The 17,625-nt window shown below is 34.3% G+C and overlaps 1 protein-coding gene across 1 annotated transcript; it reads right to left on the minus strand.

The window, feature by feature from the left end:
- Positions 1 to 16,290: 16,290 nt before the first annotated feature.
- LOC141595379 (uncharacterized) lies at positions 16,291 to 17,328 on the minus strand. Its single transcript, XM_074415343.1, has 2 exons — positions 17,071 to 17,328; positions 16,291 to 16,923 (listed from the first exon to the last, which is right to left on the minus strand). The coding sequence occupies exons 1-2, from the start codon at positions 17,326 to 17,328 to the stop codon at positions 16,291 to 16,293; spliced, it is 891 nt and encodes a 296-aa protein (XP_074271444.1).
- Positions 17,329 to 17,625: the final 297 nt, after the last annotated feature.

Below are 17,625 nucleotides of genomic sequence, written 5' to 3' on the forward strand. Positions count from 1 at the left end.
TTTTCGGTCTAAAATTAGCTATACTTCGAATTTTCCAGTGATTTTTGGATATGTTGTCACATATATTATTTTGTGATAACCTGTAAATTTTCATAATTTTTGGACTTCTTATGCTCGGAAAATGGATTTTTCATTATTAAATTCGGATTTAGGTGAAAAATAGGTTAATATGAGATAAATTTCGAATATGGTCATAAAAATTTAGTATGTTGTCACATGCAATTTTAAAAGATGTGTGTAAAATAATGGGCTATAGTGAAGTCTTTTTGCATGATTTATGGATTTTTGAAGAAAAATAGCATAAATAGTGACATTATTAGTGAAAAATTAATAAAACATAATCTATGACTAAGGAAAAACGTCCAATGTTGCATTTTATTATATTTTTCAGATCTAAAATTGAAAAGTTGATGAGAATAATTTTTCACATGTTTTTATGATTATTTTGTTAAAAACCGATAAACCGCAACATTGTTTTTCCGGAAAAATATCGAAATTTTTAACCTAAGTTTTTGAACATTATGAGTGTCATGGTATTTTTCCAGAATGTTCATGAGTTTAAATTTCAAATTTCAAATTTATTTGAAATTTTGTTATTTATTTGAAGTTTATAGCTTATTTTAGTAATTTTTAGTCCATTTATGAACAAATTTTATAAATATGAGTTAATTATGGTCAAATTATTAGTGAAGACTAAATTTTGAGTCCAAAGAGGTTAGGGTAATTAACTTATGCATAAATATGAATTTATGTAATTTTTGTGATTATAAAATGTTGAAATCACGCAAATCCGTAAAAACCGAGTAATATACGATATTGGCTAATTAAAGGCGATTTAGCATGAAATTGGGCATGTTCTTACATATTATAATGCTGCATTTTCTTTATGATTGTCATAATTTTAATTTATGTAATTTTTGAATTATGTAATTTTACTTAGTATGGCCTTAGTTTTTAATTGGTATTTCCCGAAATGTATGGGAATATCGATTCGGTTGTAATTTTATTGTGATCTCGTGTCACCGTTTTGTAATTTAATAGATTTATTTTATTTTAGTTACAATTGTATAATAGGAAATTATGTAATTTGCTATGTAATTTAATTTATCTCGGAGTTCCCAAAGACGGATTTCTTCAAGATGGCGATACATAAAGACGGTGTTACCTCGAGATGCGTGCCACAACCGAAGTTCAAGGGACGAATGGAGTTGGTTTCCGAATATGTAATAGTTAAATAGTTTTTCTATTTTAGGAAGGCCATACTAGGATTTATTTTATGCTTGCATTTTATTTTATGTCACATGCATCGCTAAATCGCCATAACTAAAACATACATCATCTTTTAATCGAGTATATCGACCGTGTCAATTATAATTATCGTAGTTCACCACTTTAGTTCACTTAAAACGTGATAGATAATAAATTGACATGACCTCTCGCTAAAACAATTAATTGAGACATAGCCTTACCAAATAGTAGAAACCATGAAAACCTATTTCGCGAGGGAGTGCACTCGGCCCTACCGGGGTACAAACCTTGTTACGTAGGGGAAGTGGGTGATAAATGTCTATCCACCGAGTTCATGTTAATAAGGGTTTCATCGGCCATACCGTGCCCAAGTTGATGTGGATTTGGATCATGGACACATTTATTCGAAATTTGGATTGAACTCAACAAAAGTTTTTCGATAAGGGTTTCATCGGCCATGCCGTGCCCTTGTCGGATGTGTTTTGGGCTAAAGATAATTATTAGAGTAATTTTATCGACCAAGAGTTCTAAAAGTAGAATCGATTAAAACGTTAATCCACCGAGTTATATTGATAAGGGTTTCATCGGCCATACCGTGCCTAAGTCGATATGAATTTGGGTCTTGGAATCATTTATCATAGTTGGGTAGAGGTCACTATGTAAATGCTTTACTTGTTATTTACAAGTATTTATAAAACGATAAATGTTAAGTTTTCCACTATTCCGTTATCTTTTTTGTTCTATTTCTTTACCACAATTCATATACGATATCATTTCGATTCAAAACTCCATTAAAACATCGTAACTAAAGACAAATATGAATTTGCTTCCAAAACCTCATGTGAACCATTGCTAAGGATCTCTTGTAAAGAGTATAGATTAAAGTTATTCATTATCAAACAGGTTTTTGATTCTTGACTAACACATCTACTTACAATGGATTATTTTTCATGTACTTAAATGAAGTAAGTACCTTGAAGCGATAAATTGTTTTGGTAATTAGTTTTGTTCAAGAATTTGTAATTGACCAAAATAACGCAACCACTTCAATGAAAGTTTTAAGACTAAAACGAACAAATGAAGAGTGATCTTCATGAATTCAATTTTGCTTCTCAAAGCAAAGACTCATTGAATTAAGTGGGAGCATTCTCTTAAACCGTTAAGATGAGGACGAGGTTCAAGAAGTAAAGATTATAATGGAACTGATACAAGGTAATGTTAAAGGTAAAGTTGTTGAGAATGACGATACTAAACCTATCAATCCCGACCGATAAGTTTCCATTGTCTTAAATGTTGGACACTAGAAAGGAAACTACCCCAAATTATTGAAGAATCAACAAATTAGTTGTGGGACATCTAATAGGATCTTCTTCTCTAAATGTTTATATGATTAACATAAATTTTGCTAGTACTACTTCGTCAATATTAGAAACCAATGGAGGTTTTCATCATTGTACTTGATACATAGGATGATTAGAATATGACGACTAACAACAATAATGTCGAGAGATAGAGTAATTGTGTACTCAATCTAGTTTTTGGATTTAAAGTTGTACTTAATTGTGACTATTAAGTGCATAAACTTTAAATAAGAATATAAACTTGTTAAGATACAAAAGAGGTTTCACTTTTGTGACCCTATACACCACGATTTGATGTATGGCTAGCCCATTATCAAGGTGATAATATTCTAAACCAAACTAGAATGATATATCATAAAGATGATGCAAGACTCAAATTGGTAACCCAAGATCAAACCTTAGATTTTGGAATGATAAACGCAAAGAGTTATCGAGTACTCTTGAAACCATTAGATTGTTAATGGTATATGCGTATCTTGTATTCAAAGCAAGATGTCTCGTGCTTTTTGGTTGAAAAGGAGATCGAGGTTGTATATCATCGATCCAAAATAGGTTGATCAATTTCTTTTACCAACAATTTAAGTTGACGCTAATATGTTCACTTAATAAGGTAAAAAGGGAAATCTTTGAAGAATTTCAAAGAGTTCAAGGAATCACGATTTAGTCGTGATGGGATTATCAAAGTGAAGACTTTGATATAAGCCAAAGGAAATGTGATATAGTATCACAAGTTAATCTCTCTTAGCACGCATTATGGAATAATGTGTGATTAGATAAGAAATCAAACGCTATTCGATATGGTTTGGATTTCAATCAAGTTACATTAAGTTACTTGATTCTTTTGGGGATTTTATCATTTTGTCTAAATTATTTTTGCACTAAAACGAATCATATGAGATATGATATGGTAAGGGACCATGTTTGTAAGTTTTCACAAGAAACAAATGTTAGGTTCATATACCTATTATTAGACTCCTCTAATAGTGAACTAATTAACTTGTTAATTATTTGTTCTTTAGATCTAGTGCATGCATAACTAAATGAAAGATTTATAAGGAAAAACAATGTTCCTTACATTGTTGTATGGTTCGAAATTATGGACACAAGTAAGGTCACCTTCCTTCACTTGTTCTTGAGCTTATAATGATGGATGATCCTCCTAAGACTCCAAGTTTAGAAGCCACTCCAATAAATTGCACCCAAGATTAATCCCAAAAATTCCTACTAATATTAACTAGATATGTAGTAGAAATATTACCTTAATAATACTAATAATCTTGTATTACTATCTTAAGTAATATATGATATCTATTAGTATTTATGAGGAGCTTTTATTTTCATTTGCATGTGAGGATTTTAGAGAGAAAGCAAGTGAAGTGTGTAACACAAAAATGAGCAACAAAAGCCCCTTTTATGAAGGCCAAAACCGGTTGGCATAAGGGCTCCAAGGGAATCTCTTTTTCCTTGTTTTATTCACTTGTATATTTTAGGTAGAGTGTGTAAGAGTTTGGAAGGATTAAAGCTAGCATGCAAGGTCACTATCAAGCTTTTATCATAAAACAATAAAGACAAATGAGCATCTTTTGCTCATCTCATTTGGCCGAAATTTTAGTCCTTATATGGACTATTTTTGCCTTTTGTCATTTGTCCCACAAATGCTTATAAGTCTTATGTTTAACAATCTTACATATTTTATTATTAATGTAATCATTTAACACTTAAATATTACAATTAATAATATAATATACACTCCACTTTTTTGAGTAGTATACTACCATTATATCATCATATAATGGGTCCCATAATTACTAGTTAGTTAAAATTACAACTTCTTGTAACTTTAAATAACTAATTACCTCTACCTCAAAACTTATATTAAAACCTCAACTAATTTAGTAATATAACACTTAATTACTAAATTTAATCTTATTTAATCACATTAAAATAAGACGCAAAATTTCACTCCCACAATTAAGGAATTAATTAATTCGTATCGCATACAATTAATTAAATATCTATTTGGGCCTCATCCTATAGGTGTGACCTAAAGGGATCAACTGACCACCACCGTCACACGACAGTAATGTCAAACTCTAGTTAGCCAATCATTACCGATTAATGACGGTCAGTCGACTGTATAAAGAATCATCCCTCACGTATTCTTAGTATGAGATTTAATTATGATATTAAATCATGTGATTGCACTATTGTTGAGGACACATTTCCCAACAATCTCCCACTTGTCCACGACAAGTGTGCGTCACCAATTCTCTTGTCCTATTACAATCTCCCACTCAATGCAAGGTGTCTTGCAGGTCGTACTTACATTTGATCATATCTTGAGTGGTTTTCTCGATCTGGAGATTAACTGTCTGACCGGAATTATCTATCAGAGATACCTTCCGAGCGTGGCCACGCATTTCCAGTTAACTACTCCTCGAGTGGCCTTGAGATTTTAAACAACCCTGACAAGGGGTTGACAATTCCTATCGCCCTATTCCCTTCGTTCAGCCACAGTCCATCATAACCCAAAATATACCCAGTTTGACTTCATTTACAAAATCGTAGAGTATAAATCAAAGCTAATCAGAAGTTGTGCCAACTTGGGCGAATAGTCTCTAGTCAAAGAATTGACTCATAAGAATACTATAGTAGCTCTTGCCACGACCAGGCTTTATGAATTACCAGAACTCTATAAGCGGTCACTGCCCGACAGATTGTCCCATACGATCGCCTATGTGATCGACTAGTCATCCCATATGACTCTATGGCACTAGAACTTGCCATCAATCGCTTCACACTCTAGTCACTTCGAGACGTCACCTCATATAAGTAACTAGGGGCGAATACCATGTTAATCCAGTTCACTTTAATGGGGTTCAATTTGTCTCCACAACCCATTTGGATAGAACAAGGTTATAAATAAACGAGTTTGTATAAATAAACTCAAACGACAAATGCGATTATCATATATGAACCAAAAACTCAGATTTTTCATTTCATATCTTATAATCTAGTACAAATTTGGCATACGCCTTAGACCCATGGATATAACATGATGGTCATGCTTTGTTTGCGATAAAGGTTTGGTTAATGGATCATCTATGTTGTCATCAGTTCCAACCTTACAAATCGCTACTTCCTTTCTTTCAATGTAATCCCTAATTACATGGAATTTTCTAAGTACGTGTCTAGATTTATTGCTAGACTTGGGTTCTTTAGCTTGAAAGATCGCCCCACTATTGTCACAGAAGATCGTGATGGGATCTTTGGCGGTGGGTACTACCTTTAGCCCTTCCAAGAATTGCCTAATCCACACGGCTTCCTTAGCAGCTTCTGATGCTGCAACGTACTCAGCCTCCGTAGTAGAATCCGCAATCACAGCTTCTTTGAAGCTTCTCCCACTTTACGGCACCACCATTGAGCATATATATAAATCCAGCCTGGGATTTCATATCATCTCTATCTGTTTGAAAACTCGAGTCTGTGTAACCCTTAACACATAACTCAGATTCACCTCCAAACACTAAGATAGAATCCTTAGTCCTTCTCAAGTACTTAAGGATATTCTTCACAGCTATCCAGTGACTCTCACCTGGATTCTCTTGATATCTACTTGTCATGCTTAAAGCATACGAGACATCTGGACGAGTGCATATCATGGCATACATGATTGATCCAACAGCGGAAGCATAAGGAATCAACTTCATGCGTTCAACATCTTCGGGTTTGGAAGGAGATTGAGACTTGCTCAAAATGATTCCACTCCCCATAGGAATTAAGCCTCTCTTGGAGTTTTCCATGCTGAAACGTCGAAGAATCTTTTCAACATAAAATTCTTGACTTAATGCCAATATCCTTTTGGTTCTATCTCTATAGATCCGGATACCTAGTATGCGTTGTGCTTCCCCTAAATCCTTCATTTGAAAGTAATTTCCCAAATACTCCTTGACAGAGGATAACATTGGAATATCATTTCCAATAAGTAGTATGTCATCCACATACAATATTAGGAACACAACATTGCTCCCACTGAACTTCATGTATAAACATGGTTCCTCAACACTTCGAGTAAAACCATTCTCTCTTATAACATGATTGAATCGATGATTCCAGCTTCTAGATGCTTGCTTAAGACCATAAATGGATCTCTTAAGCTTGCATATTTTGTTAGGATTTTTCGGATCTACAAAACCTTCAGGTTGTAACATGTACACCTCCTCTTCTAAATGCCCATTTAGAAAAGCGGTCTTTACATCCATTTGCCAAATTTCATAGTCATGAAATGCAGCAATTGCTAACAATATCCGAATGGATCTTAGCATGGCTACAGGAGCAAAGGTTTCATCATAGTGAAGACCCTGAACTTGGGTAAAACCCTTTGCAACAAGCCTAGCCTTGTAGACATCATCATGTCCTTCTATGCCATTCTTTATTTGAATATCCATTTGCATTGAAGAGGTCTCACTCCTTCAGGCAAATCCACCAAGTTCCAGACTTGATTTTCGTGCATAGAATTAATTTCGGATTCCATGGCTTGAAGCCATAAAGCTGAATTAGGACTAGAGATAGCAGCTTTGTAGGTAGCAGGTTCGTCGCTTTCTAGAAGCAACACATCAAGACTCCCATCCTCTTCAATAAGTCCCACGTATCTATCAGGATGGCGAATTTCTCGACCCGACCTCCTCAATTGAGGAATGACTACCGAATTAGAAGATGAAGGAACGTCTTCACGTGCTACTTCATGTGACTCTACTTCGGTTTGTGTCTCTTGAACTTCATTAAGTTCAAAATTTCTCCCACTCTGTCTCTTAGAAATAAACTCATTTTCTAAGAAGACAGCCTCGTTAGACACAAACACTTTGTTCTCTTGAGGTTTGTAGAAGTAGTAACCTCGGGTGGTGGTTGGGTAACCCACAAAGATGCATTTTTCGGATCGTGGGGCTAGCTTGTTGTCAGTCTTCACTTTGACGTAAGCATCAGAACCCCAAATCCTCATATAGGATATATTAGGAACTCTTCCTTTCCACATCTCATATGGTGTCTTTTCGGTTGCTTTTGATGGACTAATGTTTAATGATTTAATTGCGGTTTGGATTGCAAATCCCCAAAACGAGTCAGGTAACTCGGTTAGACTCATCATAGATCGAACCATATCTAGTAGGGTTCGATTTCTCCTTTCGGCTACACCATTTAGTTGTGGTGTGCCAGGTGGAGTGAGTTGTGACACAATGCCACAATCCTTCAAGTGTGAATCAAATTCATTACTGAGATATTCTCCACCACGATCAGATCGTAGTGTCTTTATCCTTTTGTTCAATTGGTTCTCAACTTCATTTTGAAATTGTTTAAATTTCTCAAAAGCTTCACTCTTATATTTCATTAAGTAGATATACCCATATCTACTCAAATCGTCGGTGAAGGTAATGAAGTAATCATAATTACCCCTAGCGGTGATACTCATTGGTCCACAAACATCGGTATGAATAAGGCCCAAAAGTTCACTAGCTCGTGTCCCTTTACCACTAAAAGGACTACGAGTCATTTTACCTAGGAGGCATGATTCGCATATACCATATGATTGGAAATCAAATGGTTTGATCACGTTAGTAGAAACTAACCTCTTAATGCGATTCTCATTGATATGACCCAATCGACAATGCCAAATGTACGACTCATTTGGATCACTTGATTTGAGTTTCTTAGTTTGAATGTTATAGATATCATTCCTTGGATTTGAAGTTTCTAGAACATAAATACCATTAATAGATGAACCTCGGCCAATGACCAAGTCATTTCTAGAAATAGTACAACAATTGTTCTTGATAGCAAAATTAAAGCCATCTATGTCTAGCATAGCAACTGAAATAATGTTCTTAGATAGAGTAGGTACATAAAAACAATTATGCAAATACAATTCAAATCCATTCGCTAAAACAAGTACATAAGTACCCTTGGATGCGGCCGCTACCCTAGCTCCATTCCCAAGTCGGAGATCAACATCGCCTTTGTTCAGCTTTTCCACGTTTCTTAGCCCCTGTAAATGATTACAAAGGTGAGAACCACAACCAGTATCTAGTACCCATGTTGTCGTGGAAGTGAAATTTACATCAATAACATAAATCTCAGTAGGAATTTTACCAAGTGGAATGACAAGTCCATCCCTTATATTTCCCAAATATATGGGGCAATTTCTCATCCAATGTCCCATTTCTTGACAATAATGACATTTATCATCAACTTTGGCTCCTCGGCCATTTTTGTTTTTTCTCCCTTTTCTTCCCTTCCTCTTGAACCTTTTCCCATTAGTAGCAAGAACTTGCTTGCTAGAACTCCCACTTACTTCGGCATCCTTCTCTTTTAAAGATAGGGACCTCATAGACTTAGTGACATGGTCTACCTGAGACACATTCACATAAGGCCTAGTAATAGTAGGAGGTATGGAGGAAGTGATGAAATTTAGATTTCCATCAGAACCGATCCCAAAACGAAGCTCTCTAATAGTATCGAGTTGGTGGTTGGAGCAAATTTCGTCGAATAAGTTGTGACACGACTCAACGGTAATTGGTGTTGTTGCTTGTGATGGATCCATTGTGATATAAATCAACTACAATTTTGGAGGTAAAGGAAATATTAACATTTGTCATTTTAAACTTGTAAACAAATTTTTAAACAAGTTTTAACATTTATATAGTGACCTCCACCCAACTACATAAATGATTCCGAGACCCAAATTCATATCAACTCGGGCACGGTGAGCCGATTCATCCCTTATTAATATAACTCGGTGGATTAACTCTTTAATCGATTCTACTTTTAGAACTCTCGGTCGATAAAAATTACTTTTATTTTTATCTTTAGCCCGGAACACATGCGACTACGGTCAACAATACTTCCGTTGAGCTCAATCCAAATTTCGATGTAATAACTTTTTACTACCCCACTTCGCCAACGTAACAAGGTTTGTATTACGGTGAAGCCGGATTAACTCCCTTGTGAAATTGGTACTTCATGAGTTTCTACTATTTGGTAAGGCTTTATCTCAATTTTTATAATATGTGAGAGGTCTTGTCAATTTATTATCTATCACATTTTAAGTGAACTAAAGCAGTGAACTACGATAATTATAATTGACACGGTCGATAACTCGATATGATATGCATGTGTTGTTATGGCGATTTGGCAATGCATGAAACATATTAAAAGAAATGCAAAGCAATAAATAAAATTCCTAGTATGGCCTTCCTAAAATAGAAAATCAAATAATCTATTACATATTCGGAAACCAACTCCTTTGGTCCCTTGAATCTTCAAGTGGCACGCATCCCAAGACACCGTCTTTGTCGGATCACCTTTCCGAATGGCACCGTCTTTGAAGATGCAACATAATTACAAATAATAATAAAATACAAAGCTATTCCTATTATACATTTGTAAAATGGAAAAACTATTAAAATAAAAAATAAAAGTGATACGAGATCACATTAAATTACAACCGAATCAATATTCCCTTTCATTACGGGTAATATTGATTAAAACTAAGGCCATACTAAGATAAAATTACATAATTCAAAATTATATAAATAAAAGACATTCAACAATTGAAATATGCAGCATTATAATATGTACCTATCATGCAAAATCATGTGCCAAATCGCCCTATTTAACTTATGTCGTACATTTAACCCGGTTTCATGGAAATGCGTGATAATAACCTTTTAAAATCACTAATTAACACTTAAATCACATCTAAGCTCAAGTTAATTATCCTAACACATTTTAGGACTCAAAAATCAGTCAACACTAAATTTTTGACAATAATTCAACTTGATTTAATTTTATGCTCATTTTTGACCTTAAAATCATAATTTATATGAAATAAATCCAAATTAAATCATAAAAGTTTCAAAATTTGAATTTTAAATTTTTGAACATTCTGGAATAATTCCATGACCCTCATAATGTCAAAAAACATGGTTAAAATTTTCGAATTAATTTTGAGAAAATATAGTTGCATTTTTATCGTTTTTATCTCATAAAATGCATAAAGCATACGAAAATTAAACCAATAATTTTTACAACTTTAGATCTGATTAGTGGGATATTAATGCAACTTAAAATAATTTTCTCAAGCCATGCAATACGTTTTAGCTAATTTTTGCTAAAATAGTCACTATTTATGCCATTTTTACTCAAAAATCCATAAATCATGCTAAAGAAGATATTTAAATCTAGAAATTTACATACTCTATGTAAATCTTGCATGTGACATCATATTAAAAGATCATGGCTTAATTCGAAATTTAACTAATTTTAACCATTTTACCTCTTTTAATCCATTTTTATCTCATAAAAATCATAAATCATGCAAAATTAATCAAATTAACTCGTCCTTTTACATACAACTTGTAAAATATGCATGTGAGGTCATATAAATTTTCCAAGGTCAGAAACGAAATTTAACTATTTTTAGCATTTTAATTCCCATTTTAGTCATAAAAATGTAATAAAATCCTTAAAATGAGCAATAAATTTCCATAAATCATAAAAATGACCTAAAAACATTTTAGGACCAGAATATATAACATGCATGGTGATTTCGTGACTTATACTTATAAATCACAAATTTTTAAGTTTTATATGTTAACCTTTTAACTCGGAAAAACAATAACCGATTATGCATGCAACATCCTTATGCTCTGATACCACTTGTTAGGTTCATATACCTATTATTAGACTCCTCTAATAGTGAACTAATTAACTTGTTAATTATTTGTTCTTTAGATCTAGTGCATGCATAACTAAATGAAAGATTTATAAGGAAAAACAATGTTCCTTACATTGTTGTATGGTTCGAAATTATGGGCACAAGTAAGGTCACCTTCCTTCACTTGTTCTTGAGCTTATAATGATGGATGATCCTCCTAAGACTCCAAGTTTAGAAGCCACTCCAATAAATTGCACCCAAGATTAATCCCAAAAATTCCTACTAATATTAACTAGATATGTAGTAGAAATATTACCTTAATAATACTAATAATCTTGTATTACTATCTTAAGTAATATATGATATCTATTAGTATTTATGAGGAGCTTTTATTTTCATTTGCATGTGAGGATTTTAGAGAGAAAGCAAGTGAAGTGTGTAACACAAAAATGAGCAACAAAAGCCCCTTTTATGAAGGCCAAAACCGGTTGGCATAAGGGCTCCAAGGGAATCTCTTTTTCCTTGTTTTATTCACTTGTATATTTTAGGTAGAGTGTGTAAGAGTTTGGAATGATTAAAGCTAGCATGCAAGGTCACTATCAAGCTTTTATCATAAAACAATAAAGACAAATGAGCATCTTTTGCTCATCTCATTTGGCCGAAATTTTAGTCCTTATATGGACTATTTTTGCCTTTTGTCATTTGTCCCACAAATGCTTATAAGTCTTATGTTTAACAATCTTACATATTTTATTATTAATGTAATCATTTAACACTTAAATATTACAATTAATAATATAATATACACTCCACTTTTTGAGTAGTATACTACCATTATATCATCATATAATGGGTCCCATAATTACTAGTTAGTTAAAATTACAACTTCTTGTAACTTTAAATAACTAATTACCTCTACCTCAAAACTTATATTAAAACCTCAACTAATTTAGTAATATAACACTTAATTACTAAATTTAATCTTATTTAATCACATTAAAATAAGACGCAAAATTTCACTCCCACAATTAAGGAATTAATTAATTCGTATCGCATACAATTAATTAAATATCTATTTGGGCCTCATCCTATAGGTGTGACCTAAAGGGATCAACTGACCACCACCGTCACACGACAGTAATGTCAAACTCTAGTTAGCCAATCATTACCGATTAATGACGGTCAGTCGACTGTATAAAGAATCATCCCTCACGTATTCTTAGTATGAGATTTAATTATGATATTAAATCATGTGATCGCACTATTGTTGAGGACACATTTCCCAACAACAAATGCTCATTTTTCCTTTTCAATTACGAGTACGACGGTTTTGCGGCTCGTGAAGCTGTCTTTCTAAAATACAGGTTTATTTCTAGAAGACAGAGTGGGAGAAATTATTCAAGAGCCACAAAGAATGCCACAAAGAATGTTATGTCGCAAGAAACTGGTCTTTCTTGGCTACATGAGACGTTTTGTGTAAGACGTTGTTTCTTCAAAACCTAGGAGGTTAAATTCGTCACTTGTTAAAAATGATGAATTCATGCTACTTTTAAGAAAGTAAAGAGCTTATAACTTACAAAAGAAATTGTTTGATTCAAGTTGATTACTTCTGGAAAGTAATCGACAAAGGACTTACATAAGAGTGTTTAAGTCACAACTCAATACAAGGCTTAGAGCCATGAAAATCCGAAATAAAAGGCTTGATTAGTGACAAAGGGTATTGCACTAATAAAGAGATATTTCAAAGCAAGATTGGTTGCAAAGGGTTTTGCACTAATTGAAATGCTTAAGTCTATTTGGATCTTCTTAGAGATTGTGTTTCATTATGAGGTTATGAAATACATAGCGAGTGAATCTAAAACCCACTTCTTCAATAGAAGGAATGTATTCAATACATGTCTTGAGTTTAGTAGATTCTTGCAATCCTAAGATAATGTGAAACTTAAGAGAGGGTCTTAAGTAGGACATCAATGAGTTAGAATCAACATTTTGATCTTGTGATAAAACATTTCTCGATAAGTCGAGAAGTTGTGTTTATACATGGAGTTTAGTGGGAGTTACGGAAATTTTAATTAGTCCGATATGTGGATGACATATTGATCATTGAGAATGATTTAAGATTTTTTGGAGCATTATAATACATCTTGGATGTCCTGATTTATGAAGATAAATCCACATGATATTAGCGTCAGTAAGAAGTCTTATGTTGATAAGATTCATGACTAGTTCAATTAAATTGAACATATTTGATTGATTCCATTTTGCTTCATTCTTAGGATCAATTAAATGAGTAATGATGTATAACACTTCATATACCTTGAGTATGATGAATTGTTTTCAAAATCGAATTTAAGTAATCTTTACCTAGTAAGCCATAAAGATTACCCTTAAGTGCTTGCAGAAGCATTAAGGAAGTAAAGCAAAGTGTTTATGATGCAATTTTGTGTAAGGGTGTTACACAAGTGACAATTGACAATTGAGATTGCGCATGGTTTCCGACAAAACCATAATCAAAACACATCAGGATGGTTAAGATACCATTGTGGCAATGTTAATAAAGAAGTAGATTTTCTAGAATCGTTCTAGGCAATAAAGAACAATGAGAGATATTTATAACGGAAATTGAGTACACTTGCAATCATGAGATGTGCAAGAGAATGAGTCCCGCACACTGTGAAAACAGTGGGAGCTATTCTTAGGCTAGAGGGCCTATGTCTTGATTGGATCTCGACACGTACTCAGGAAGTTTTGTAATGCAAATGTATACATTACAAAGTAAAACGAGTATGTAGTAGGGTTGAGTAAGGTACAAGAAATTGATAAAACCTACTAACCAAAGCCTTCTCAAAGGCTAAACATGAACAGTCATGTCATTTCAATTGAATTGAAATAAACAACTACGTATAAGATCAAATTAGATTATAGAATATGAAATAGTAATCAGGCATTGACTATTCATATATGATAATCGCATTTGTCGTTCGAGTTTTACTTTAAAACTCTTTTATTATACTTTGTTACATCCAAACGGGTTGTAGAGACAATTGAACCCCGTTAAAGTGAACACGGATTAGCATTGTATTCGCCCATAGTCATTTGTATGAGGTGACGTCTCGAAGTGACTAGAGTGTGATGCGATAGATGGCAAGTTCAAGTGTCATACAGTCATGTGAGATGACTAGTCGATCACATAGGCAGATTGTTAGGAACACCTTGTCGGGCCTTATGACCGCTTATAGAGTTCTGGCAATTTATATAGCCTGGTCGTGGCGAGAGCTACTATAGTATTCTAATGAGTCGATTCTTTTGACTAAATACTATTCACCTAAGATGGCACAGGTTCAGATTAACTTTGATTTGTGTTACTACGACCTTCGTAAATGGGGTCAAATGGGCATATTTTGGGTTATGATGGCTGTGGCTAGTCGAAGGGAATGAGTGCGATAGGAATTGTCCATCCCCTTGTCAGGGTTAAAACAATATCTCGGGGCCACTCGAGGAGTAATGAGCGAAAATGCGTGGCCACGCTCGGAAGGTATCCGAGTGGATAAATCCGGTCAAAACAGTTATTCTCCGGATCGAGGAAACCTCTCGATATGATCACTTGCAAGTACGACACGAAAGACACCTTGCATTGAGTGGGAGATAGTAATAGGACAAGAGAATTGGTGACGCACACTTGTCGAGGACAAGTGGGAGATTGTTGGGAAATGTGTCCTCAACAATAGTGCGATCACATGATTTAAATATCATTATTAAATCTCATTTTAAGAAAATATGTGGGATGTAATATTTTACAGTCAACTGGTCCACACATATCGGTAATGATTGGCTGACTAGAGTTTGACATTACTGTCGTGCGACGGTGGTGATCAGTTGATCCCCTTAGGTCATACCTATAGGGAAATACTCTTAATTGATTATTTAATTAATCGTATACCGATACGAGTTAATTAAATTGCTTAAAATTGACGGATGATTTTGTGAGTATAATTTACGTATCTTATTGTAAATATGATTAAATGAGACACGGTCTAAGTAATCGAATTGTTTTATTACTTAGATGAAATCATTGTTTACAGAAATAATTGGAACGGAATGAATAAATCTTTATAAATACAGAATGTTGTAATTTATAATTTGGAAACATTTTGGCACGAGTAATTACGAATTACAAGTCAATTTTGTAAATGACATATTTTATGAGTATGTTGATTTTTAATATGTTAAAAATACATTACATTGTGACATGTCATGTAACATGTTACATGTGACAAAATTGACAAATGACAAAATAAAATGGACCATCCATTTTATTATGAAAGTGCCGAAATTAGAGGGAGTGTTGGGTTAATATTGTGTTTTCATATTAGTGGAAAACATAATGATTAAAGACTACCTACTAGCCTTGCAAGCCTAAGCTTTTGAGAAGAGCAAAAACAAAAGGCATTGGGCATACTACCCAATGTTCTTTTTCGGCCATCCCACAAGAAAGAGAGAAGAGCTTTTCTCTTCCACATTATTATTCATTCTTTTGACCATCATAATTTTTCTAGAGTAAGAAAATGAATAATCTCTACAATATGTGATTTTTCTAGAGAAATAAAATCTAACAAATACTCCCTCTTGACTGAGTGATTTAAGAGCCAAAATATAATTTATTTTGTATCATTTTATAGCAAAACTAATATTATTATTAGATCTAAATAATATTAGTTATTATGAGTATTCCTTGGGTATATGCTTTTGGGAGGGATTCTATACTTGAATCTTGTTCATCCATAAAGAAAGCTCAAGAACTAAGTAAGGTAGGTGACCTTACTAGTGCCCAAAAATCCGAAAATCATATGGTGAGAAATAGATTTTTCCATCTCTTTAATTAATGTTTGCATGCATATGATCACTTATTAATTTTATGACAAATTAAGTTAAAACATATATGAGTATGTTAGTATATAAAGATCTACTTTTCTTTCACTTACCCCTCGGGTCAATAGGTAACAAAGCTATAACCGACTTGAGAACCACATCACCCTCACTAATTCCCCTCGGTTTCACCTTTTTGTTGAAAGCTCTCTTTATCCTTTTCTGGTTGAGTTGGACTTGGTACAATGCGTTCAAAAGCCGCTCATCGAGCATGACTAGTGAATCATATCTTGCTTGAACCAAATATGCTCCAAGAACCTGGCATTTTAGTAGGATCCTCAGGGATGGTACTTCTAGCTCAACCGCTTGAACTGTTTCCATCCCGTATACCAAGTAATACGGGGTTGCTCCCGTGGCTGTTTTAATTGAAGTTCCATACCCCCATAATGCAAAGGGTATCTTTTCTGGCCACTCTATATAGTTCTCAGACATCTTCCTCAAAATGGCTGTAACTATTTTATTAGCGGCCTCTACCGCACCATTTGTCTGCGGTCGGTATGGTGATGACTTGTGAGGCTTGATTTTATACTTTTCAAGTATAACTGCGGTCTCAGCTTGAAAATGGGTTCCGTGATCGCTGATGAACTCATGTGGTATTCCGTACTGGCAAATGATGTCATTCTGAATGAACTGTGCTACTTCCTTCGCTTTTAGCACTTTGTAAGACTTAGCCTCTACCCACTTCGGAAAGTAGTCAGTTGCAACAAGGATAAAATAGTGCCCTCCAGTTCCCGATGGGCTTACTTTTCCAATGATGTCGATTCCCCAGGTTGAAAATGGCCAGGGTGACGTCATGGTGTATAACATAGAAGTTGCCACATACTGTACATGTGTGAATATCTGATAATTGTGATAGTGCCTGACATATTTGCAATAATCTGTTTCCATCGTTGTCCAATAATAACCAAGCCTTATGATTTTATGGACTATCATATGGGCATTCATGTGTGGCCCACATTCACCGTCATGGACTTCCTCCATAACCTTTTTAGCTGTCGGTCTATCGATGCATCGCAACAAAACACCTTGCGCCATCTTCTTATACAACTGCCCGTCATTGGTCTTAATAAATTGGGCAGATAACATTCTCGAAGCGCACTTCCCACGCGTGTCAAGGTCGGGAGGATACTCTCCTGTTTCCTTGAATTTTAAAATGGCTGTGTACCAGGGTTCGGTTTCACCTTCCTCGGCATCATCGATTGCATTCACATAGGCAGGTGACGATATTCGTTCCACATATTGGCATACTGTCTATGTGGTCGGGAATGTTGATCAAGGTAGCTAGCTTGGATAATGCATCCGCAAACTAGTTTTTCTCTCTCGGGAGGTGAACATATCGAATATCCTCGAAGTACTTTTCCAATTCTTCGATGTTGAACCATA

This window comes from Silene latifolia, chromosome 8, assembly GCF_048544455.1.
Source record: "Silene latifolia isolate original U9 population chromosome 8, ASM4854445v1, whole genome shotgun sequence".
Classification (NCBI taxonomy): Eukaryota; Viridiplantae; Streptophyta; class Magnoliopsida; order Caryophyllales; family Caryophyllaceae; genus Silene; species Silene latifolia.

Bases quoted from the DNA above. Each gene is read 5' to 3' on its own strand.
- LOC141595379 (XM_074415343.1), bottom strand. From the start codon at position 17,328: ATGTTATCTGCCCAATTTATTAAGACCAATGACGGGCAGTTGTATAAG. The intron at 16,924-17,070 runs GTACAGTATGTG...TACTTTCCGAAG, and splicing joins ATTATCAGATATTCACACAT to TGGGTAGAGGCTAAGTCTTA.